The sequence below is a fragment of the Odocoileus virginianus genome, unplaced genomic scaffold, assembly GCF_023699985.2.
Source record: "Odocoileus virginianus isolate 20LAN1187 ecotype Illinois unplaced genomic scaffold, Ovbor_1.2 Unplaced_Contig_27, whole genome shotgun sequence".
Taxonomy (NCBI): Eukaryota; Metazoa; Chordata; class Mammalia; order Artiodactyla; family Cervidae; genus Odocoileus; species Odocoileus virginianus.
In genome coordinates, this window is record NW_027224344.1 from 34317 (window position 1) to 58054 (window position 23738).

The following is a 23738-nucleotide window of genomic DNA, read 5'->3' on the forward strand; positions in this document are numbered from 1 at the left end:
ACATCCACTAAATCTTGAGAAAAATACCCACGGCATTTTGGTTCAGTAAAGAAATGAATTACATCCTTGATAACTAGAAACATTAACTGCTATCATTGGGAACTCCTATGAGAAAGCCCCCCAAATGCAAAACAATTTTATGCTGGAATCTGAAATGTTCTGTTCAGTTCTAGAACTCAATCATGTTAGCAAATGAACTAGTTGCTATTTAAAATGAAATTTAATAATTGGCTATAATCCTAAGTTAATTAACTTTTATCACCATGTAAATTTTAAACTTATTGAACACTGACATTCAGTTGTACAGAGAGCAATTATTTTAACCCTGAAAAACACTAACCAAACTTCGGAAATGAGCACGTATCCCTGCGAATTAGTACACTCCCACCAATTCTACAACTGCAAAAGTTTAATACTGTAAATAAACACGGGACAAAGCAGAGCACTGGTGAAAGAACTCAGGCTTTAACACGTCATTTTATAATTTTTATGAGCTACGAGAGTGGAAGCAAATGGAATTCTTAGAACGTTACTTAAAAATAGATTTTTAAAGACAAAGGTCCCATCTCATTCTTATATACACACACAAAGTTCATCTGTCACAGACAGCAAAAGTTCCATTTATACACTGACGTTTCCAGCAGCATCCTGCCCACTGAGAATAGTTACATTTAACAAGGGTGTCAGATCTATGGAAGGTAGACCGTTCAAATCTGTATAAGACAGAACACAGTTGTTTTGGTGCCACTGCACGTGTGATGTGCTCACTGCTGCTTCTCAAATGCAAAAACCAAGTAAATACCTAAAAAGAAAACAAATAAAATTAGAGGTTGGTTTCTCATATCCTCAGGGCAACAGTCTTGGTCTCATTCATAATTTGGTGAAAATTCTCAAGCAGCTTTTGAAAGAAAAGTTCCATTATTTATTTCTAAGAGTTCTTCAATAATTGTGAGTCATAGTTAAGTAGATACAAGATCATATCTATTTATGTGAAAACAAATATCCACCTACTGTAATACTCTGACATCAAAGCCATGGAGCAATCCAACTTAGCAGCTCTAAAATCCCTACTGACAGTTTGAGGAGAAAAAAGTATAAAATGAAAACTGGAAACTTTATGATTTAATTATTTTTACCTGGAATGACTACACTACTGAGAGTGCAGGGGTACTCTTAAGCTTGCTACTTGGGGGTAGGTGAACCCTAAAAAAAAACTGTAAAGGAATATAATGTGCATGTTGAAGTTCATCCAATTACCCAGCTGCAGTGCTAAGGGCATGGTAAGAAAAGTGGGCCAAGGCTACCTGATGACTCACAACCCCTGAAGAGACACACCCAGCCTCAAGAGCATGCTCCCTGAAACCAGGCCTCCTGCTCCACATGTGTTCACTCAGACATCCAAATGCACCTGCAGCTCCTCATCCTGAATCACTGAGGTTCAAACGTATCTTCTTCTAAGAGACTGACAAACGTTACAGTTACGAAAACGACAGAGATGACAAAGTCTCGATATCACAAGAATGTTCAGGATGTTCACTAGGACATTCAACCAGCAAGTCAAGATAAGAAGCCATGTGACAAGGAAGCCGTGCCCCTTGGGTCAACTGTGGAAGAGGGGACGGATGAAGGATGGCAGACCAAGTAAGGGCCTCCCAATCCTCGAGCTCTCTGCCCCCCAATCCAGTCTGCACAAAGGCACCAACGCAGTCTCCCATAACACCTCTCTGATCATGCTGCTCTTTACTCCTCATCTACTACCTCCTGAGCCTTTTAGGAGAAATGAAAGATGGCTGGCAGCAAAGCAGACAGACGGGCAGAAAACAGGCAGAGTGATCATTAACACTGTAAATTCCTCTAAAGGGTCAGATAGCAGAGCAACCTAAAGCTCTCATGAGCAAGTCCTTAGGCTCAGGACAGTTCAGCATCAGAGCTTGCCCTGCACTCCAAGTGTTCTCTCTACAACCAACCCTGCCAAATCCACCCCAAACACTTCTGCACCTACTGCAGGTAATCTGGCAGTCCTGAGCTGCTCTGACGTAGGGTCACTGAAAACTAATGCCCGATTTCAGATGAGCAATGAGTAACTTTCTCTCTTTTCTAACTCAAAAATTCTGGAAGTCTCACTAATTATATTATAAAATGCCTTCTGTGCCAGCATTTCAATTGGGATTTAAACAAACAAAACCTGAACCACTTCTGATTTGTCAGCAACACATTTAAAGCATGTTCTAGAGGAACAGCAAGCTCTGGAAACACGAGCTCAATGATTAGATCAGTAGTTTAAAATACAGCTTCTCAGACTGTGGCCAACCCAAAGCCCTCTAGGCTTTAAGAGTGTAACTCGTTACAGAGCGGACGGCCCTGACACGCTGATCCTGGCTGCCCTGTGGCCACTGCTCCTTTCTTAATGCTCTTCTCATCTCTAACCCCCCTCTTCTTCAACTGTCTGGAGGCATCTAATTCATATGCACAGTATCACTAAAGTCCACATTTAGTATAAAAAAAAACAGTCCTGATCTGCAGCCAGCACCACCACCACAACCTTTCCCAAGGCTATCCTGCTGTACCGCCCTCTGGCAGTGACAGGACAGCTAAGGCAGCTGCGTTATCTGTACTCCAGGGAAGCCAAAGAAATGTGTCAGTTTCTGCACACATTCCCACATTCATCAGAGCTGATGTCTCTAATGTCTTCCAATCCCATTTCTACTAAAGGAAACAATATTCTGAAACAAACAAGCTCAAAGTGTTAGCCCTTGTCTTCCCTTGTCCTCTCTTTCCATTCAGCAAGTCTCAACACTCTTCCTTTCACGTGGGCTTCTGTGAGGCGAAGGCTGCGAGTGTGAAGCGCCTGGATTAGCTCTCTGACCTTAGCCAAGCTATCTGCCTGATTGATTATCTGTGAAAAGAAGACATGATTAACAGTAGTCTACTCATGAAGCTGTGAGGATGGAATGAGGCCTAACACATGAAAGCATCCAACAGCGACCAGGCCCAAGCTAAACATTCCATAACACCATCTGTTATTATTTTCCAATTTCTCTAGTTTTCACTGAGCACTCCTTCATCTGTTTTCCTCATTATAGGAACTTAAGCGTGTGGAACAATTTGCCTAGAAGTCAGTTATTTTTGTTTCTTCCACTGCAAGTCAGAGAGGTAGTAATTTTTTTTGTATCCCCCAAAGCCCTTTCATAGATCTTTATGCAACTCAATATTCAAAGTGTTCATCTCTGATTACCTCTGATTTTTTCTTCAATATAATCAACAAATATATAAGCGAAGAATGGGAACTACCTTGTAAGTCCTCAGGGTGACCATATGCGGCACCACCATCACTCCGGCAGGGAGGCTCTGGGACCTTGAGAACTGGCCGGGCTCTAACTGCTCATCCAGAGACGAGTGCCTCACTCCAGAATGCCTCCACATCATGGCTGTTCCCAACCGCACATCCTCCGAGACATCCTGCTCAGTGCTGTTTAACTGAACATCTTAGCATTTACTAAGCCTTCACTGTCAACATCAGGGGCCACAACCAAGTGAAACACAAGGAAGTAGTCCATAAGCCAAAATTCCCAACAGAAATGGGAGGTAAAGATGTAAAATACAGATGGCTTTGCAGTAACGAGCAGACAATGGAAATATTTAAGAACGCTCAAAGTTTACGTTAAGGAACACCCTGCATATGCTTTCTTTTGGCACTGAACAGCCTTGCAAGACAAGGGGAACTAGACATTTATAGGAATTTTGTGTGAACACAATCATCCCCTCACAATCTGTGTCAGAAAAATTTCTAAAGTCTTCCAATTTTAACAATCACTTTGAAGCAATCTTTGCAAATGTCAGTAAATCTACACTGACGATATACTCACTTGTAGCTTCCCATTCTGATTTACTTAAGGTCCCCTAAAATTTAAAAAAATAAGGAAGAAAATTTCAGATTGAATATAGAAGTACACGTCTACTTATTTTTCAATAATGGTCAGAGGTGCCCCAAAACCCTAACTTCATTATAAATATACATACAATTTACTGTTAATATTTCTGTGATCTGAATATAAAATAAATCAATGAGATTAACTCTTAATGCCATCTTCTCATCACTTTTGTGCTCCTGCCAATTCTCTAAACCACTGATTCTCAATCAAAGGGTGAATCCGCATAAACAGGGTATTCATTTGTAACTGGAAAAAGTACTGAGCTTATATTTTTAACTTGGGAGATAAAAGGTCTATCTTGAAACATCAAATAATACTGCAGGAGGGAATACGACTTTTGTGTTTTTACAAAGGAAATCACAAAATATCTATCATACAAAGGAAATAAACTGCATTTAGTAACATACTTGCTATTTTGCAAAGACACTGAGTAACAAGATACAGTGACAAGTCTAATAACTAAGGAATGAAGAAGTGATAAATGTTGAAGAAGTGATAAATAAACATCAATACTATAAAATGTCAGCAAAAATGTGTTACACAAATATCTATAATTTCTATTGATAACAAAGTCACAGCTACAACTAGTAATACCACTATGGTTGTGGAGCATTCATAATTAAGGAAACTTCCACATAGAAGTCTGTGAAGATGTAATTTTTCCCCATCTAAGTTCAAGCTCCTGAATTATATCTATGGAACACTGCTAGTCAGAAGTGTCCAGGCTAAGACACAATGATACAGCAAGAAAACTCTTAAGCCAAGCCAAGAACATTCCTCCCATCCTTACTCTCTCAAATACTGCACCACATTTCTCAGCATTAAAGTACATTTTATTCTGTATTCTACAATTATAAAGTCATAACTTAGGAGAAACAGGCTAAAGTGTATCTATTTATAAGTCAGTGAACCAGTATTGTAAACCAGTGAAATAATTTAAGTTTCCATTTTTCTATAAGACTTGTCAAAGAATGAAACCTTACCAAAGGTAGCTTCACTTGACCGTTCTTCATGTACTTCACGGCATGTTCATAGTCACCCACCTTCTCAGAGGCAAGTCTGGAATTCTCGTTTGCAGGATATGGCTAAGGAATCAAGGGAAATTCCTAGTTAAGTCGTTACACTGAAATTTACAATTCAGAATGAAACACCCTAAATCACTGAAATGAGATAATAATCTTTAAGTATTACTTCAGAAATAGAAACTACATATACTTTTGAAATATAAAAAAAAGGAGTGGAGGGAATCCTCTCTGAACAAAGCAGCTGCTGTGGTCAACAATGAGCATGGCCGGAGTACCTATAATTATAGAGTGTCACAGAGGAACTGAACGTGTCCTGAATCGCCACCAAGACCACCTGGCAGCAAACACCTGTATCTCCGTGACTCCCGGGCAAAGGTTTTTCCTGCCACAACTCAACTCTGAAGGAAGTTATCAAAAGAAGAGTTAAACATTCATTTGAATGTTATGGTGACTTAACCGCCATGGAAGTACGAACAGCAACTGGAAATAATACAAATAAAATGTTCAGTCAACAGAACCTTGGGAGTTTCAGAAGAGAAGGAAAACACTAGCCTCCAATATAGATCGTCTCCACAATTACACAGAATATGAAGAAGGGTCTCAAAAAAATGCTGTGTTTTTAAAGATATGGTGACCAAATGTCTGATATTCAAATTACTTCAAGCATTATTTTTAATCCATTTTAAGTATTAGGTTGGTGCAAATGTAATTGCAGTTTCAGACCGTGAATTTTAAATCATTATAACTAGGCTCAAACACATCTTTATTAATCAAAATAGGAACCATTACAATCAACACATTTTTGCCAATGAGAAATAAGTTTGTTTATTCCTGTAGTGTAAAAATCCATGCTTCAGATACAGAGCAGCCCCAAATGCCGACAGTCCTGACAGCCCATGTTAAAGCTCTGTTCTAGGTGCTGAACAGTCTAGCATTGGCACCAGTTATCTGGGCAGTTTATATAAATACTGAGAGTGTCCACGGCCTTGAAAAGAATCTCAGAAAGAACCAAACAAGTCTGCGATAACCTGGGATTTTTATACAATTTCTAAATACTCACCTCCAGGGCCTGCATTCGTTTTAACAGCATTTTATTTTCATTGTTCTTAATCTTTTCCTCATAGAATTCCAGAAATGTTTTTTTGTAGACTAATTTCATATTGTACTTCTTCGCCATTCTGTCCAAAAAAGATTCTTTCATGAAAAGGCTTCCAAAATATTTGTAATTCTTTACGCAACAGTAACATCTTTCTGGGCTTAACTAATAACCTTACAAATTCACAAGAGGACCATGCAAAATAAGTGAAGGGCAACACCCTAGTGACCTGAAAGAAACATGCAGTTAGATCTCCCTGGGTCACAGGGAACTCCAGTAACCTAACAAACAAGCCAGGAAGTGAAATGAAAATATTCCCTTTCATCTACTGGATTTCCTGGCAAGACAAACTATTAATTTTTATCCTACATCTTGAACTGCGTCTCCACAGTAAGTTTTCTACAGGTCTCTTTTCCCAAATTCTAGATGTCACGGTTCTGAAGAAAGTGGCCCAGATCCTTGCTCAATGTCACTCCCTGATGTACACAGCTTGCCAGCAGCGGTGGCAGCTAAGTCCTGGCTTTTGTCACATTCACTCCATGTTCTCTAGAAATCTCCACCAGGATGATCCCAGGCGTGCAGGGCTGAATCCCACCAGCCTGTTCTCCTGCCAGTCTTTGCTATTTCAGTAAACCATCTAATGCTCCTTGCCGCCCCACCCTGTGCCCAGCATTCAGCATGCCACTGCATCCTCTCCATTAACCTGCAAAATGTACTTGGAACAGGCCCGCTTCCAATCCCAACACTGGCCACCAGCCTGCTCTTTCACCACCACCATTCAATGTGGTACCACTTCGTTTGCTTGTTTCCCTGCTTTTATTCTTACTCTCCCTCAACCAATTTTCCAACTGCAGTCAGATGATGCTTCATAAGCGCACAGGTCATGTCCTTTTAAAACCCTCGTTGGCTCCCCAGCACACTTAGGGCAAAACTGGCCAACTAGACACCCTTTAGATGTTGACTTAGATATCATTTTCTCCCTTAGATGTTACTTTCTCCCAGTGGCTTCCTCAAGTCTAATTAGGTCTATCTTTCCCACCTCAATTGCCAAAGCAGATTACTGCACATCTGTAGACAACAAAAGGGAACCTGAGGATGATTTCAAGCAGCAGATAAAAGATGAGAGGAGAAACAGGAAAAACCCTGAAAGAGGACCCCTGAGGTGACGGACGAGATGACAGAGTGAAGGGAACATCAGAGGGCCATTCAGCTTTGCACGTAAGAGCCGCGTGTACAGCAGGAGTCCCTGCCACTTGCATCAGACCCCTTGAGAAGACAACACAAGTCAATATAAAGCCTCTTCTATTCCAGGCATTCATTTTCTATCAAAAAATATCCAAAATAAACCTTTACAAGGGAAACTGAGCTTTACATCTACAAATATAATTACAAAGAACAGAGACTCAATCTGACCGATTTGAATAGGTCTGCATATGAAAGCTAATTAACAAGACAGAAAAGGCAGTTTGGATCCCTATGCATTTGCAGATCATCTCTCTGAACGAATACCTATCTCAATAAATAATTTATAAAAATTTGAAAATTAAAGTGACAATTTACTACTTGATATGTTTATCATCATTAACAATTACAAACAGAAAAGATTGCTAATGTTTGCTTAGCCATTTGAAAAAAAAAAACACTTTTGTTTCATTCTTTATCTTTTGGGGTATACTCAAATCACCAACTGTCAACCAAAAGCACCAAGCTAACATACCAAACATATAACATACTAAAAACGTTTTAATTTCTTCAAGCATAACATTTCCCCAAAGTTTGCTAATTATAAGGAAAATGTGATATAAATTAAACTTTCATATTTATAAATTGTGCATAGTATTTTCCATGTTTAATCACATGCTACTTCATTTTCTTATTTTCTTTCATTTTCTTCATTTTCACTTTCTTTAAAAGTTTTATACACTGTAGAACTCCTGAAACTCGTACACCCGTAATTTTACAAGCTGACTGAAACACAATTCAAATAAATAATCACTATCTAAAAATAAGCAAAAGAATAAAGCTCATCCTTTTCCTCAGTTAATGAAGGCTTTGTTTGAAAAAGAAGAAAAAATAAAAAGAAGGAAATACACTTTGGTCAGCTGTGACATGGCCCACATATAACTTGACTCTTCCATACTTCCTCTCCGGGAAACCCCCAAGACCAAGCTGTCTCATTAGGCCTTGGTGCCCTACCTGTATAGCCTGAAACCTCAGCTTTCCCTGGGCCTATGGTTTGCCAGGACTCCCAGGAATTCAGGTTCATGAATACATTCCTGAATCAGGATTTTACTATCACCACTGCCATGAGTCAGTTTCATAAGCTACAGTGAAATATAAAACAATTTTTAATATACCTATTCGTGTCAAAAGGAGGATCCCTACTTTGAGACGACTAATTTTAGTTACCCAAGTACCAATAGTTACTTAAAAACAAATCTTTGCTATTTCGAGTTGTCAGTTATTTCATGCCACAAGTTGTAGGCAACAGGCCCCTTTTCTTGCCTACAGGATAAAATAGTTTCAGGAATAAAAGAAACTAAATGAATAAGGCTGTAAGTGACCTATGGCACCAACTGTTGAGTCTTAGTTTTGTCATTATTCAGGCTATACTTCTTAAGATCCCACTTAAAATAAGAGACAAATAGAAATACTGATTTTTCCCCCTTTACCTTCATTCTTACGCAAAAAGAGAATGTGCTATGTGCTAAGTCACTTCAGTCATGTCTGACTCTTTGTGACCCCATGGACTGTAGTCTGCCAGGCTCCTCTGTCCATGGGATTCTCCAGGCAAGAATACTGGAGTAGGTTGCCATGCTCTCTTCCAGGGGATCTTCCTGACCCAGAGATCAAACCCTCAACTTTAACATCTACTGCACTGGCAGGTGAGTTCTTTACCACTAGACCCACCTGGGAAGCCCCCAAATGAGAATAGTAACAGATTAATGACATTCTTACTCATTTAGCAATGGAAAATAGACCAAGAATTCAGGGACATCCACAACACCTTCCAAGTTGAAGTCATATTTGCAGCCAAATAAAGGATAATCTCCTTTCTTCTGAAATTTCACAGTATATATTTCATTTCCAAATGATTCTGTTTCTGAAGCTTCAAGGCGTCTTCTGTAAGTTACCCACCCCCCCAAAAAAAAATCAAATCTATTATTAGGTCAAATTTATTTTGATCAGATTAAATATGGGGAGGAACACACATGATGCAATTTATAGCTGTGAAGTGGGTCTGAGCTACTTTTAAGAAGCAATATGCTAAAATATCATTAACAATATCACTAACGAAATTATGCTAGAAGTAGGCTTCATTATCATGACAGCTGGTTAAGTCTCATCTGATCTGGAGTTTATCTAGCAATACCACCTCTGGCTTTTTGGCTCAATGCAACATCACTCCCCAACTAATAGACAAAGATGTTTTAAAGGTTCATCTGTAAGTTTGACTTTTTAACTTAAAACCAGATTATCTACACAAATACATCATCAAAGTGCTCAGCCCTTCTATAAACTCTATTTCTGATAAACATCTGCTGCTCTAAAATAAGCTTAATTTTGAATATTTTATAAACCACAATATATGAAAGTACTTACATCAATTCAAAGCTATTGGGAGTGGTACCAATAAAATAGCCTCCAGGGCTCAGTCTCTCACACGCATTTCTGAGCATGACATCAGCCTGCTCATAGGACTCGAATGAGTAATGACAGACAAACTGACAACTGCAGATGTCAAAGCACATTTCTCGGTCACGAAACTTATCAGTCAGGAGTTCCTGAGACAAATTATAATGGGTCAAGATTTTGAAGTTGGCTGCAACATAATTAGTGAATTTCTAATATTAGGATCCCTAAAATAAAAGTTGACATGCCCTCCAACCAACCTGTCCTCTATCATTATGTATCTTAAGGACCATAATAAAAATGTTCTTTCTGGTTCAAGAGAATTTGATTCCCACTTTCAGAGTAACTTCAAAAACTAGAGATTCTGGAATCATACTAAAAATACATCAAACATGACATTTAAAGGAATTGATTCTTTAATTGGCTTTACTGGGAAACTAAAGTAAAATGATGTTGACCTGTATACTTGGGTTTATGAAAAACACAAAGCCGGCCTTTGAGACATTTTTTTATTTTTTAGGTTTTGCCATGCAGCTGACAGGCTCTTAATTCCCCAACCAGGGATTGAACCTGGGCTACAGCAGTGAAAGTGCCAAATCCTAATCACCGGACTGTCAGAGAACTCCCTGGGAAATTTTGAAAAATGCAAAATGTTTTTTAAAGGTTTCTAACTTTCTAGCAGTATACTATTACCTCTTTCCACCTTCACAACTGCCAACAAAATGTGTAGTTAAAGGTATCTATAATAATTTAAAGAGCTAACAAGTCAGAATAGAGAGATAAAGTTCAAGGGGGAGATTTTCAGCATTTCAAGTGCCTCTGTAGTCTTGAACTTCAGCTGTCAAAGAGATCCAGAAATAGGTGTCACCGGACTGTAACATGTTGAGAAGCTGGCCAAACAAATTACAGGGTAAACAAAACCTAAACACAGATCTATTTCAAAATACGAGAAAACAGTGTCCAAACAGAAAAGCAACCAACAATTTCCAAAGTAAAAGTATTAAAAGCTAAAAATTATCAGAAGTATTCGGTGGGTCATTTAAGGAAATGTATCATTAATGGAATTTCTAGCTGAAATAAAAAATGCATGTCCTAAGAATTTTAATGTTTCAAAGCACATTTTTAAAAAATGAGCTGATTTTTAAAACAAATCACTTATTAAAACTAAAAATATAAAAAGACATACTTCTAAAAAAACACATACCTTTGAACAATCAGCAGTTATAAATTCTGCACTGAAAATATACTCATTATCACGACAACGATTTTTCATGTCCTCATACCGCTGCTGACACTGTCTGACAGAAACATCAGCGATATCTGGAAGGGGAAGGGGCATCAGTGACGTCAGCAGAGGCCCACAGAGTTACATAAGAAACACAAAACTGGCACAATCTAGATTTCATCTCAACTGTTAAACTCTGGCAAGAAATCTAGCCTTAGAAAAGCAAAAAGGTTCTATTTCCTTCAAAACAAGGGAGAAGGAAGTCTTCTGTACCAATGCAAATGACCGATATTTTTCAGAACGAATTAAACACTTTCTCAATAAGTACTGACAACAGAGAAGTTCTATCATGATTTTTAAATGCTTATTCAAAGTTTAAAGCAGACAGTTTAGATTCCAATTTGAATTATAAAACCTAACTCTGTACATTCAGCTCTTTATATTTTCCTAATACAATGTTATTTGTTTTTTCCGTGTTGAGACTTGCACTGCAGGTACAGAAGCACCAGTGGATGCTGCTATTCAGTCGCTCAGTCCTGTCTCTTTGCAACCCCATGGACTGCAGCACACCAGGCTTCCCTGTCCTTCACCATCTCCTGGAGTTTGCTCAAATTCATATCCATTGAGTCAGTGATGCTATCCAACCATCTCATCCTCTGTCGCCCCCTTCTCCTCCTGCCCTCAATCTTTCCCAGCATCAGAGTCTTTTCCAATGAGTCAGCTCTTTCCTGATAAGTGTTGGAGCTTCAGCTTCAGCATCAGCCCTTCCAATGAATATTCAGGGTTGACTTCCTTTAGAATTCACTGGTTTGATCTCCTTGCAGTCTAAGGACTTGCCTGGTGGTTCAGTGGTAAAGAATCTGGCTACAATGCAGGAGACCCAGATTCAAACCCTGGGTCAGGAAGATCCCCTAGAGAAGAGAATAGTTACCCACTCCCATATTCTTGTCTGGGAGAATTCCATGGACAGAGGGGCCTGGTGGGCTGCAATCCATGGAGCTGCAGAGTCGGACATGACTGAGTGACTAACACAAAGAAATAGCAGTTGATACCGTGTCATGAATATAAGGTAGGAGCACCAATGATATTGGTAATTCTTGATATATTTTTCACTGCTATAAAGCAGCTCAGAAAGAAAAAAAGGGGAAAGGGGGAAGCCAATTTCATTTAGGAATGTTCGTGATAAAGCAGTAAAAATTAATCTTATAAAATCTTCAAAACATTTCTGCTACATAACGAAATCTATCTGAACAGGACTGGTGTGACTGTTTGCGAGCTGTACTGGCCAATTTTTTCATACAAAAATTGTTTTCACTTGAAGAACCACAGAGAGACAAACTGGTTATTCAGACCTGGTAATCTGGCAGACCTTTTCTTCAAAATGAAAAAAGTGAAAACCACAGATGGTATTTGTTACCAATGATAAACCTGAGCGTTCAACTGAAAACTATAGCTCTGAAAAAACTGTTTATATCACAATGGGCTGGGTATTGTCCCAATATTAAAAACTTTTCTGATTGATGGTGATATTAAACCAATGTGATTTCTTGATGCCAACTTGTAGAAGATTTGCATAATTTTAGTGAACAAAACCTCGCAGAGCAAAGTGCAAGACAGATTTAATGGAGTTTCCCATCAAATAATTCCATTTCACTGCTCATCAAATAACACATTACAACATACTGATGCAAAAACAGGGGTGCAAATTCAGCTGTCTTTTATTATTACAGACTTTAAAAGAAATTGCAAAAATATTTTTAAAATGCTAGTCTTCTAAATTTTATTTTTAATAAATTAAAGCTATTTTTAAAATTGTTGGTTTTAATTTCCATAATCAATAGATTTAACTACACACACAAAAGCTTTCTGGGGTCCTTAATCATTTTTAAGAGCGTACTGAGATCATAAACCAGAAACTGTGAGAAGTGCCGATTTAGGCAACATAACTCCACAGGCAGTGCCATGCGTGCCCATGACTCCAGACGGGAAGGAACATGTCATCTGCCTGCCCCTCTTCTGGGTTAAGACTGACTGGGAGGTTCAGATGCTTGATTAATCCAGTTACGTTCCTTTCAACTTTTCTCCTAATAGCTTCAGCTATTAATGACTACGGCTTAGAGCCATTATTTCATCAAGGGTGGAAAGATTTATTCATCATGATTTTTCAATAAACAGGAATTGGTCTTTTCAACCATTTGGTTATGCATGGTTCATATAGGGTTAGAAAAGATAAATACCCTCTGCCTTTGTTTATACATTTCAGAATAACTGAGTAAGTTTCCTTGCTCCCTCCAAGTCTGAACAATGAGATTTTCCCCCTTTGTTTCATGTGTTTCAATCCACTATAATTACTGTTTTTTTAATTTAAGAAACTGTCCTGTGACCAGTGAAAGCCTTTCCAAGTTTGTGCTTCAAACATGGAGTCCAACATGACTTCAATCATCTGTGGTCTTAACACCATCAGTGAATTCGCATTCCTCGTTTAAAAAACACCCGTCTCATGCGCAGCCCCCAGACATCTCATGGCACGGTTATTTCAGTGTTATGCCCATAATAGACCTTTCTCATTTCCATTTACCTGGATGACCACAAAGCATTCTTTCCCATGTCATTCTCTCTCTTACCAGTACAAACTAGCTTGTCAATTCTTCCTTTTTTCCACTTGAGCAAATCTCCACCTTTACCACATCCTAGGTCCAAAACAGTGATGTCACGTTTCTTTTTCTGTCTCACCTTTTCTAAAAATTCCCCTAAAAGAGAGAAATAAGTTATAATAAATGCTCTTCTACATTTTCACTAAAGCATAAACTGTTACCCTTAATAATCTACTAACTTCTGCATGACGTGTAATATAAACACATTCATTTATGTAATTAATTCATAACCTTTGGGAAATATTTCAAATTTGACTAAGAATTAACTTGACTCTTCTTCAGCATTAAAGAAGAAAGAATTTGTCTCTGTTATGTTAGAAACTAAACAGGTTTTTGAAGGTTATTTTCAGAATTTGATTCAACATTATACAGTAAACATTTTGTCTCTCTCATTTGATTAAACAGAAGTTTAACAGTATAGAAACAGTATAGAAAAGCTGCATGATCTTGGCAGGTCAATAGCAAACATTTTAAATTCTAATTAATACAAGAATATCCAACACTTATTCCCGGTAAGAGAAAAATTAATTCATAATTTGTTGTAGTTCTCTTTACAAAGCTAAGTGTTTGGCTTCTTATACACTTAATAAGATGAAAATAATTATGGGATCATGAGAGCGTGACTTTGATAAAAGATGCCAAGCTTACCTCCAAAAGAAACACAAGAACTAGTCAAAAAACTATATAAACCTCTTTACTGTCATCAGAATTCTTAAAACTCTGAAGTAAAAATGGAATCTTTTATCTCAATCTACCAAATCACATTAATAATCAATGGATGATATTAGTAGGTCCCCTACATCAATAGCCAAATGGTTCAAATATCAGTTAAAGGCATATTAATATTCTTAGACAATGAAATATTTAGCAATTCTAACACTGGATAAAATACTGAATCCTAGATCTACTCTATCTTTATCATTCTGAGCTTAATGCTTTTTATTTCCTATGTAATATTTTGCCTGCTAGAATATTCTGTATAAATACTTCTGCTTTCACCGTCCATAGGATTTTTAAGTGATTTCAACAGATGTACAAGTGTTCAATATTTACCTTTCTGCTCTGAATTTAAAAAAAAAGCATAATATGTAATATGCAAAGAGTAAAAAACAGCAAGAATGATAAAACCTCTTTACTTCCACAAAATAAGATTAATGAGGGGAAATCTTCATGAAACATTATTTAAGATACCTTTATCACATTCAAGCATCACATTCAACTATCACTAGCTATAAACAGCAAGGAAGAGAAAATGAATGGCAAAAAATGGGTGCTAAGAAGACCAAAAAAAAGACAGCAAAGGAATCTGGCATAGAGCACATCAATTACAGCAAGACCAGAAAGACAGGTGCAGACAGCAAAGCACCCATTGAGAAAGCTGCTGGAACAGCTGAAGAAGAAACCACCATCAGGAATATGCTGAGAGATACATTTTTGCCTGACATAGTGTTTTTATAATAAAAACTACCTATTTCCCTGTTTATAAAAATAATACAACTAATGATGTGAAAAATATGACTGAACATTAAAATATTTATTCAATGACTAAATAATGAGTAAGTGACACCTAAGGAAAAATACTCAATAAGCCATCTACATTACTAAGGATGATGAAGAAAGGAAGAAAAAAATTGAGAAATTAGGAATAGGGTCCAAAGATTACTTTATGAGTACAGATTTTAAAACGCCATAGTAGTAGCCCTAAAAAAACCCTTTCTTTAAAGAGTTTATTCATTTACCCTAGATGTACAAGTAGCACAGTCAAATAAGCCTTATTTCTGTAATAAAACATAAACATTAAAAACAAAAGAGAGAAAGAAAAATATTAAAATGTATCTGAAATGAGTCTAGTTCCCATTCCTAACACTTTTCAGGATGGATAATTTATTTTTTAAAATTACTAAAATATTGTCAAAACGAGTAGAAAGTAGTCATAAACGGCACTTTACTCTTTTTAGTTTAACTATGAAAGCATTCTCACTTTTTCTGAGGCTGGCTTTTGAAAAAACGAAACAGAAACCAAAACTGAAAAAACTTTTTGTGAAAAACTTCAACATTTACTGGCTTTTATAAATCCTCTAATCTCAGGTAAGTGTCTGACTAACATATTTGATACAGAAAGCAATAAATATTTTCAGAATTAAATTTCCTCTACTGACTTCCATTTTAAATTCAAAAATGAGTTTTCATAGACAAAAATGATGTCCAAAAAGCTGAATGTCTTCATCAATCCTCAAAATAAACTTTATTTCTCCCAAGAAGAAAAGAACAAGTTCAATGGACAATCAATACAAATGATGACCTTTACCAACTCATTAAAGGCCCAGAGATAAAAAATCATGCCACTGCCCATCTTCTTAACTTAATGGAACCCAAATGTTTCATTCAATAATATAGGATTGCTCCAAAACTACTACAGTAAAACATATTATTTAATAGCACTAGGTAACCTTAATTCTAAATATAAAAGCACACTGCCTTCTGAAAACCTAAATAACTCAAAATTAATGTCTTATATAGTCAACCATTTTTATAAAGCCAAGGTCTGATGATTAAATGAACAGTAACTAAAGACTTTGTCACTTTGTGTATGATTAACCACTTAGGGAGAAAAAAATGAAACATAAGCTGAAATTAAAAATTCAAAACTGTAAATCAAAAAACAAACACACCAATGAGGACACTTTTCATCCAATTATTAAAATTTCTTAGGTAAAAAATTCTACTTTGGCTACGCTTCTCCAAACCAACTTCCTGGAGTTCATTGTAGTGAGCAGCCACTGCTGAGCTGTGTCCTTCTTCCAAGTTCTGAAAATATAAGAATGGCATAAAATTAAGCAGCTGAACATGAAACAAATAAGTCTAAAAGAGCATCTGACCTATATATGGATAAAATACTACTGAGATTGGTATACTTCATTAAGTTGGAGTAGAATCACAGAAATTCCACTAATTATAATCACATGAAAGATTTTCCCCTGCTCCCTATTTTAAAAAACATCTCTTAAGAAATTTTCATCTATAGAATTATGGTGTTAATGTGTTAATAAAACCAGTATATTTCCAGAGTTCTGATTTATTCAGTTCAGTAAATGTCAGTAGTGAATGAAATTCCTACAAGAAAATAAAATGGAAATAATATACTTACTATATTATTATAAAATTATTGTGGGCATTACATGAGCTAATATTCACAGAGAGATGGGAACGCAACAGTCTACGTTTGGTGTCAGTGATTTCTATTATCTGCTATTAACCTAACTCAAATTTCAACTTGTACTCTCTAAGACCTTAAGCATTCTGCAAAAATGCCAGATAAGTAAAGGGCCTCAAATCCCCCCACTTTCTGTTCAACCAAAGTGTCTCATCTGGTATGTAAAATAGGTAAAAGGTTGAAGATTTTCCTTTGAAAAAAGGTTTCCACTGCTAGTAAAAGTTTGAAAACTATGTTTACAATACAAGCTTCTCTCTATTACAAAGGTTTGCAATCCACCAATGACAAACACCTGGCTTATCTGCCACTTTCTTCCTGAGGAGTGATAACAGAATTTTACTCATTCATTGTGTAGTGCAGACTCCATTTCAGGTCCCATCACAAAATAGTATTCCCAGATGAAAATGATTTGCTATCCCTTGCTTTATACTACTCTTGTTAAATACCAGGCTTTACGTAACTACACTAATAAAAGTGGAAATAACACAGTTTAAGGAATTACATTAAGAAAGAAATGTAAAACTGGGTATCATCTAGAAATTTATCATTTTAAGTGATAATCTCAAATACTTCAGACACAAAAAAGAGATAAACACCTAGTTAAAAAGGAAAAAGGTAAATCATTTGAAACTTACACTGGTCTTTTTAAAAACACCAAGAAAAAAGCAAACTATAAAAACTCCCTTTCTAGTGTTTAGTCAAGATTTCCAAAATAAGATTAAAATTATCTCATTAGCAGAAGTTTTATATAAATAAAAGAGAAATGAAAATCAAAACTACAATGAGGTATCACCTCACACCAGGTCAGAATGGCCATTATCAAAAAGTCTACAAATAATAAATGCTGGAGAGGGTGTGGAGAAAAGGGAACCCTGTACATTGTTGGTGGGAATGTAAACTAGAACCACCACTATGGAGAACAGTATGGAGGTTCCTTAAAAAACTAAAAATAGAGCTACTATATGATCCAGCAATCCCAGTCCTGGGCATATATCAGAAGAAAACCAGAATTCGAAAAGATACATGACCCCAATGTTCACTGCAGCACTCTTTACAATAGTAAAGATGGGGAAGCAACCTAAATGTCTACTGACACAAGAATGGGTCAAGAAGATGTAGACAATGGAATATTATGCAGCCACAAAAAAGACTGAAATAATGCCATCTACAGTAATGTGGATGGAGAGAAATTCAGTCAGAGAAAGACAAACATATGATATCACTTAAAGGTGGAATCTAAAAAAAATGATACAACTGAACTCATTTACAACACAGACACAAACTCGTAGACTTTGAAAACAAACTTATGATTACCAAAGGAGAAAGGTAGGGGAAAGGTGGGGGAAGTGGTAAATTAGGACTTTGGGATTAACATATACACACTACTGTATACAAAATAGTCAATCAACAAGGACCTTGCAAGTTTCCTGCTATACAGGGGACTCTACTCAACATTCTGCAATAACCTATACGGGAAAAGAATAGATATATGTATAACTGAATCACTTTGCTGTACACCTGAAACTAACACAATACTGCAAATCAACAATACCCCAATATAAAATAAAAATTAAGTTTAAAAAACAGGACCCTTAAGTTATTAAAATTATGTTTTTTAAAAAAGGTATTTCATAACTGCTCCACATTTCAATCTGACATATTCTATTATGAACCTTAAAAAATGCATTCAAAATACCTTTTGCTTTTCAGGAACATCTTCAAGTTCTATTTTTCTCCTTTTCTGAGTGCCATCTCCAGTAGGTTCATCTTTTGGAAAACCATCAGTTTCTATTCTTCTTCTTGAAATGCCTTCATCATCACCAGAACCTTTTTCCTCTGGGGCAATTTCAACATCAAGTTTTCTTTTCTTGGGTGGAGTGTCTTCCCCACAACTAGAACTTTCCTTTACAAGATCATCCTCAAACTCCATTTTTCTCTTTTTTGGTGTGTTTACTTGCCCACAAGTAGGAGCCTTTGCAGAAAGATCAGTCCCAGGAGAGGTTGTATTTTCATTAATAATGAATGATGACTCTGTTTCTGAATCTAATGATGTTTTTACTTCTTTAAGAAGGATTTTTTCATGTTCTTCTGCTTTTGCAGAATTTTCCATTTTTGATTACTTAAATGACGATCAAACTTCATGAACTGACACTGGAATGGTAAAAATTTGATATTACTTGTAAACACAATGTTGAGACTTTAAAAGCAATTTAAATCAGAAGTTGGCATTTAGTTTCAGTGATCAACTAAGAATTTTTAAAAACTCATTAGAGAATACTGAAAGCAATACTGATACATATTGCATATGAATTTCTAAATATGCTAATGAAGTACTAATTATAATCCCCAAATACTTCCACAATCTAATCCATAAAAGTCACCACTGACATTAAAGCTGACATAAGTCATCACAGTAAATGAAGTCAGTTCCATTTCTATCCTGACCCTTACTCTACAGCCTTGGGTCCCAAAATGTGTGCTGGACACTATAACAAATTCATATGGGCACAGCAGGGTATTTTAAAGTTTAATGAAAACCTAGTGATACCTGACACCTAGAAGATATCACAGATACACCATCAAGTAGAGCACAGTTTTAACTGAGTAGCTTGCACTATATTTTTCTTTAAATGACAACAGAACCCTGTGAAGCTAAGACTTTGGTGGTACCACAGAAAATCAATGTAAAACAAGAAACGCAGTTGGTGTCAAATCTAATCTCAAGGCTTGAGAAGTCCAGTACTCAACAGATGTACACATTCCACTACTATGCATTTGTGGTAACTAAGAACTAAACCCTATCTCTTTCAATCTGTGTATTATTTTTTAAAATAAAATTGTTAAGACACACTTAAATTGTTTGGACTAAACCACTTAGGGAAACTATTAGGTATTTCTTTTGGCCTAGGGACACTGAAAACCAAGAGCAGGAAAAGTCTGGGACTAGTAAAATCCTTAAGTTTGCAATGGATGTCAGAAAGTGAAGAGAGTAGAAACAAGTTTCAAGACACAGCCTGCTACTTAATGACCATTTTTGTTGTTCAGTCGCTAAGTCGTGTCCAACTCTGCAACCCCATGGACAGGCTTCCCTGTCCTTCACCATCTTCCAGAGTTCAAACTCATGTTCATTGAGTAGATGATGCCATCCAACCATCTCATTCTCTGTCATCTCCTTCTCCTCCTGCCCTCATCTTTCCCAGCATCAGGGTCTTTTCCAATGAGTGGGCTCTTCACATCAGGTGGCCAAAGTATCGGAGCTTCAGCATCAGTTCTTTCAATGAATATTCAGGGTTGATTTCCTTTAGAATTGACTGGTTTGACCTCCTTGCTGTCCAAGGAACTCTCAAGAGTCTTCTCTAGCACCACAGTTCGAAAACATCAATTCTTCGCCACTCAGACTTCTTTATGGTCCAACTTTCACATCCATACACGACTACTGGAAAAATCGTAGCTTTGACCAGACGAACCTTTGTCAGCAGAGTGATGTGTCTGCTTTTTAATTTGCTGTCTAGGTTTGTTAGAGCTTTTCTTCCAAGGAGCAAGTGTCTTTTATTTTTTATTTTTTTTCCATTTATTTTTATTAGTTGGAGGCTAATTACTTTACAATATTGTAGTGGTTTCTGCCACACATTGACATGAATCAGCCATGGATTTACATGTATTCCCCATTCCGATCCCCCCTCCCACCTCCCTCTCCACCCGATCCCTCTGGGTCTTCCCAGTGCACCAGGCCCAAGCACTTGTCTCACCCATCCAGCCTGGGCTGGTGATCTGTTTCACCCTAGATAATATATATGTTTCGATGCTGTTCTCTCAAAACATCCCACCCTCGCCTTCTCCCACAGAGTCCAAAATTCTGTTCTGTACATCTGTGTCTCTTTTTCTGTTTTGCATATAGGGTTATCGTTACCATCTTTCTAAATTCCATATATATGCGTTAGTATACTGTATTGGTCTTTATCTTTCTGGTGTGTTTTTTAATTTCATGGCTGCAGTCACCATCTGCAATGATTTTGGAGCCTAAGAAAATAAAGTCTGTCACTGTTTCCATTTTTTCCCCATTTGCCATGAAGTGATGGGACCAGATGCCATGATCTTGGTTTTTTTTAATGTTGAGTTTTTCATTCCCCTCTTTCACCTTCAAGAGGCTTTTTAGCTCCTCTTTGCTTTCTGCCATTATCAGGGAATCATCTGCATATCCGAGGTTGTTGATATTTCTCCTGGCAATCTTGATTCCAGCTTGTGATTCATCTAGTCTGGCATTTTGCTTGAGGTACACTGCATATAAGTTAAATTAGGGTGACAATATACAGCCTTGATGTACTCATGTTCCAATTTTGACCCAGTCCGTTGTTCATGTCCAGTTTTAACTGTTGCTTCTTGACCTGCATACAGGTTTCTTGAAAGGCAGGTAAGGTAGCCTGGTATTTCCATCTCTTTAAGAATTTTCCACAGTTTCTTTCGATCCACACAGTCAAAGGCTTTAACCTAGTCAATAAAGCAGAAGTAGGTATTTTTCCAGAATTCTCTTGCTTTTTTCTATGACCCAATGGACGTCGGCAATTTGATCTCTGGCTCCTTTGCCTTTTCAATTCAGCTTGTACATCTGGAAGTTCTTGGTTCACAAACTGCTGAAGCTTAGCCTGAAGGACTTTGAGTACTACTTTGCTAACATGTGAGTAGTAACTGAGCAGTAGTTTGAACATTCTTTCACATTGCCATTCTTTGGGACTGGAATGAAAATTGACCTTTTTCAGTCCTGTGGCCACTGCTGAGTTTTCCAAATTTGCTGGCATATTGAGTGCAACACTTTAACAGCATCATCTTTTAAAGAGCTCAGCTGGAATTCCATCACCTCCACTAGCTTTGTCTCTAGTAATGTTTCCCTAAGGCCTACCTGACTTCATGCTCCAGGATGTCTGGCTCTAGGTTAGTAACCACATCACTGTGGTTATCTGAGTCATTAACACCTTTTTTATACAGTTCTATGTATTCTTGCCACTTCTTTTTAATTAGGTGCCTCTGCTACGTCCTTACCCTTTCTGTCCTTTACTGTGCCCATCTTTCCATGAAGTGTTCCCTTGGAATCTCTAATTTTCTTGAAGAGATCTCTAGTCTTTCCCATTCTATTGTCTTCCTCTATTTCTTTGTTCACTTACAAAGGTTTTCTTATCTCTCCTCACTATTGTTTGGGACACTGTATTCAGTTAGGTACATCTTTCCCTTTCTCCTTTGCTTTTTGCTTCTCTTCTTTTTTCAGCTATTTGTAAGGCCTCTGTTTAGTCTCTTTCAAATGTTCTCATGCTTGTGTATGAATCGGGAGGGGAAAAAATAAATGAGCTATTTACTAGACAAGAATTTATTAAGCCACTCAACAAGTTCAGTGAAGTACTACAGAGAAGCTCAATAAGGCACTGTGTGAATTAGTCCTCAAGAAGTTGCTTCCCCCCCCGACCCCTGGCTTTTTTTTTTTTTTTTTGCAGGGAGTAGGGGCTACTCTCTAGTTGTGGTTGACCGGCTTCTCATTGCAGTGGCTTCTCTTGTTGTGGAGCATGGGCTTCAGTAGTTGCAGGCACATGGGCTCAGTAGTTTTGGTTCCCTGGCTCCAGAGTACAGGCTCAACAGTTGTGGCACAGGGGCTTAGCCACTTTATGGTATGACAGATATTCCCAGATCAGGGATGGAACTCATGTCTCCTGCATTGGCAAGCGAATTCTTTACCACTGAGCCACCAGGGAAGGTCAGTCTTCAAGAAGTTTACAACTGATACAACACTTAAAATGTTAGGCTGAATTAGTCAAACCAGAAAAGAAAAAACAAAAGTCGGAAAGTTAGTGAGATTCCATAAATTCAGAACCTGAAAGTTACTAAGTGTTCCATATAAAGAAACAGAATAAGAAATAAATTTGTTTAATGGAATGGGTAAAAACAAGACACTCTAAATCAGGAAGGATTTCAAAGGCTATTAACTTTCACTATCCAAGGTTTGAGGTAACAAAGTATCAGTAAGTGCCAAAACAAGAATTGAATCAAAGAGGAAAAAACTTACCCAGAAATGCAGTTTTCTAAATAACTGTTTAAAATGATTATCGAGTAATCATTTTCCTAATAAGGAAATAAAATTGGCTTTAATTTCAAATAAAACGATGTAACTTTTCCCTAGCTAATGTAATATCTAAATTCACCACTGAGAATAAGTTATATTTCTCTGAGACATTTCCACCAATGAAACGTCCCACAGACAATTCGGTCAGAATAAATGACACAGATTTCCAAACGACCCCACAGATGGATAAGACTGTAAGCGTGAGAGTCCAAGCTGAGTAATGAGTTAGGTCCCGACACAAGAGGGTTGCCTCTCGGAACCCTCAGGGAAGGACTGGGCCGACACGTACAAGAAGGCGCATAAACGACCAAACCTGCATCTTGGTGATTTGCGAAGCAGTCACACCCGAGGTTTCTCAGGAATCACCCGGCCGAGGGCTGGAACTCAAGCAGGTGAGCTCCACGCCGGACCCACCGTGGGGCAGTGGTGTCCTCGGGCCCGAGGACGCACTGAGCCGTCCCGGCGCGGCCCGGTTGAGGTTCCGGCCCGTACCACGCAGAGCAGGCGGCCGGCCGCTCTGACAGACGGCCGGGCCTGAAGCGGCTCTCGGACCTCTCGAACCCGGGCTGGCTCCGAACCGAGGCGCGTCAGCACCCGCCGAAGCGGCACAGCCAGTGGTTGGAATGCCCCTTCCACCACAGCACCCACGGCTACACACAAAGAAGACGGAGCCCAGCGCTGCGACCCCACACTCACCTTCCAGCCATCCGCGACTCTTGTTTGCGGAAGCCGCACCACGCCACGCGCGCGCTATGACGCCACTTCCGGAGAGCGCACGTCGCTTGGCCCGGAATCCCGAGTCCCGGCGTGCCGCGCGGGGCGTGCGGAGGGCGACGGCTCGAAGGGACGCAAG

The 23738-nt window shown here is 38.0% G+C and overlaps 1 protein-coding gene across 3 annotated transcripts; it reads right to left on the minus strand.

Moving 5' to 3' along the window:
- Positions 1 to 473: 473 nt before the first annotated feature.
- On the minus strand, positions 474 to 23688 carry RNMT (RNA guanine-7 methyltransferase). 3 transcript variants are annotated; one of them, XM_020913698.2, is made up of 11 exons: positions 23582 to 23688; positions 18476 to 18930; positions 16238 to 16373; positions 13536 to 13661; positions 10891 to 11006; positions 9657 to 9838; positions 9012 to 9176; positions 6018 to 6135; positions 4916 to 5017; positions 3867 to 3900; positions 474 to 802 (listed from the first exon to the last, which is right to left on the minus strand). In XM_020913698.2, exons 2-11 carry the CDS (start codon positions 18887 to 18889, stop codon positions 765 to 767), a joined length of 1431 nt encoding a protein of 476 aa, XP_020769357.1. In that variant the 5' UTR covers positions 18890 to 18930; positions 23582 to 23688; the 3' UTR covers positions 474 to 764. The 3 variants fall into 3 exon arrangements, with proteins under 3 accessions (XP_020769357.1, XP_070320642.1, XP_070320641.1); XM_070464541.1 differs by lacking the exon at positions 23582 to 23688 and adding an exon at positions 23199 to 23515; XM_070464540.1 differs by lacking the exon at positions 23582 to 23688 and adding an exon at positions 22829 to 22882.
- Between the last annotated feature and the right edge of the window lie 50 nt (positions 23689 to 23738).

Bases quoted from the DNA above. Each gene is read 5' to 3' on its own strand.
- RNMT (XM_020913698.2), bottom strand. From the start codon at position 18,889: ATGGAAAATTCTGCAAAAGCAGAAGAACATGAAAAAATCCTTCTTAAA. The intron at 11,007-13,535 runs GTAAGAGAGAGA...TTCCCCTTCCAG, and splicing joins TGACAAGCTAGTTTGTACTG to ATATCGCTGATGTTTCTGTC. The intron at 9,177-9,656 runs GTAAGTACTTTC...GGTAACTTACAG, and splicing joins CCCAATAGCTTTGAATTGAT to AAGACGCCTTGAAGCTTCAG.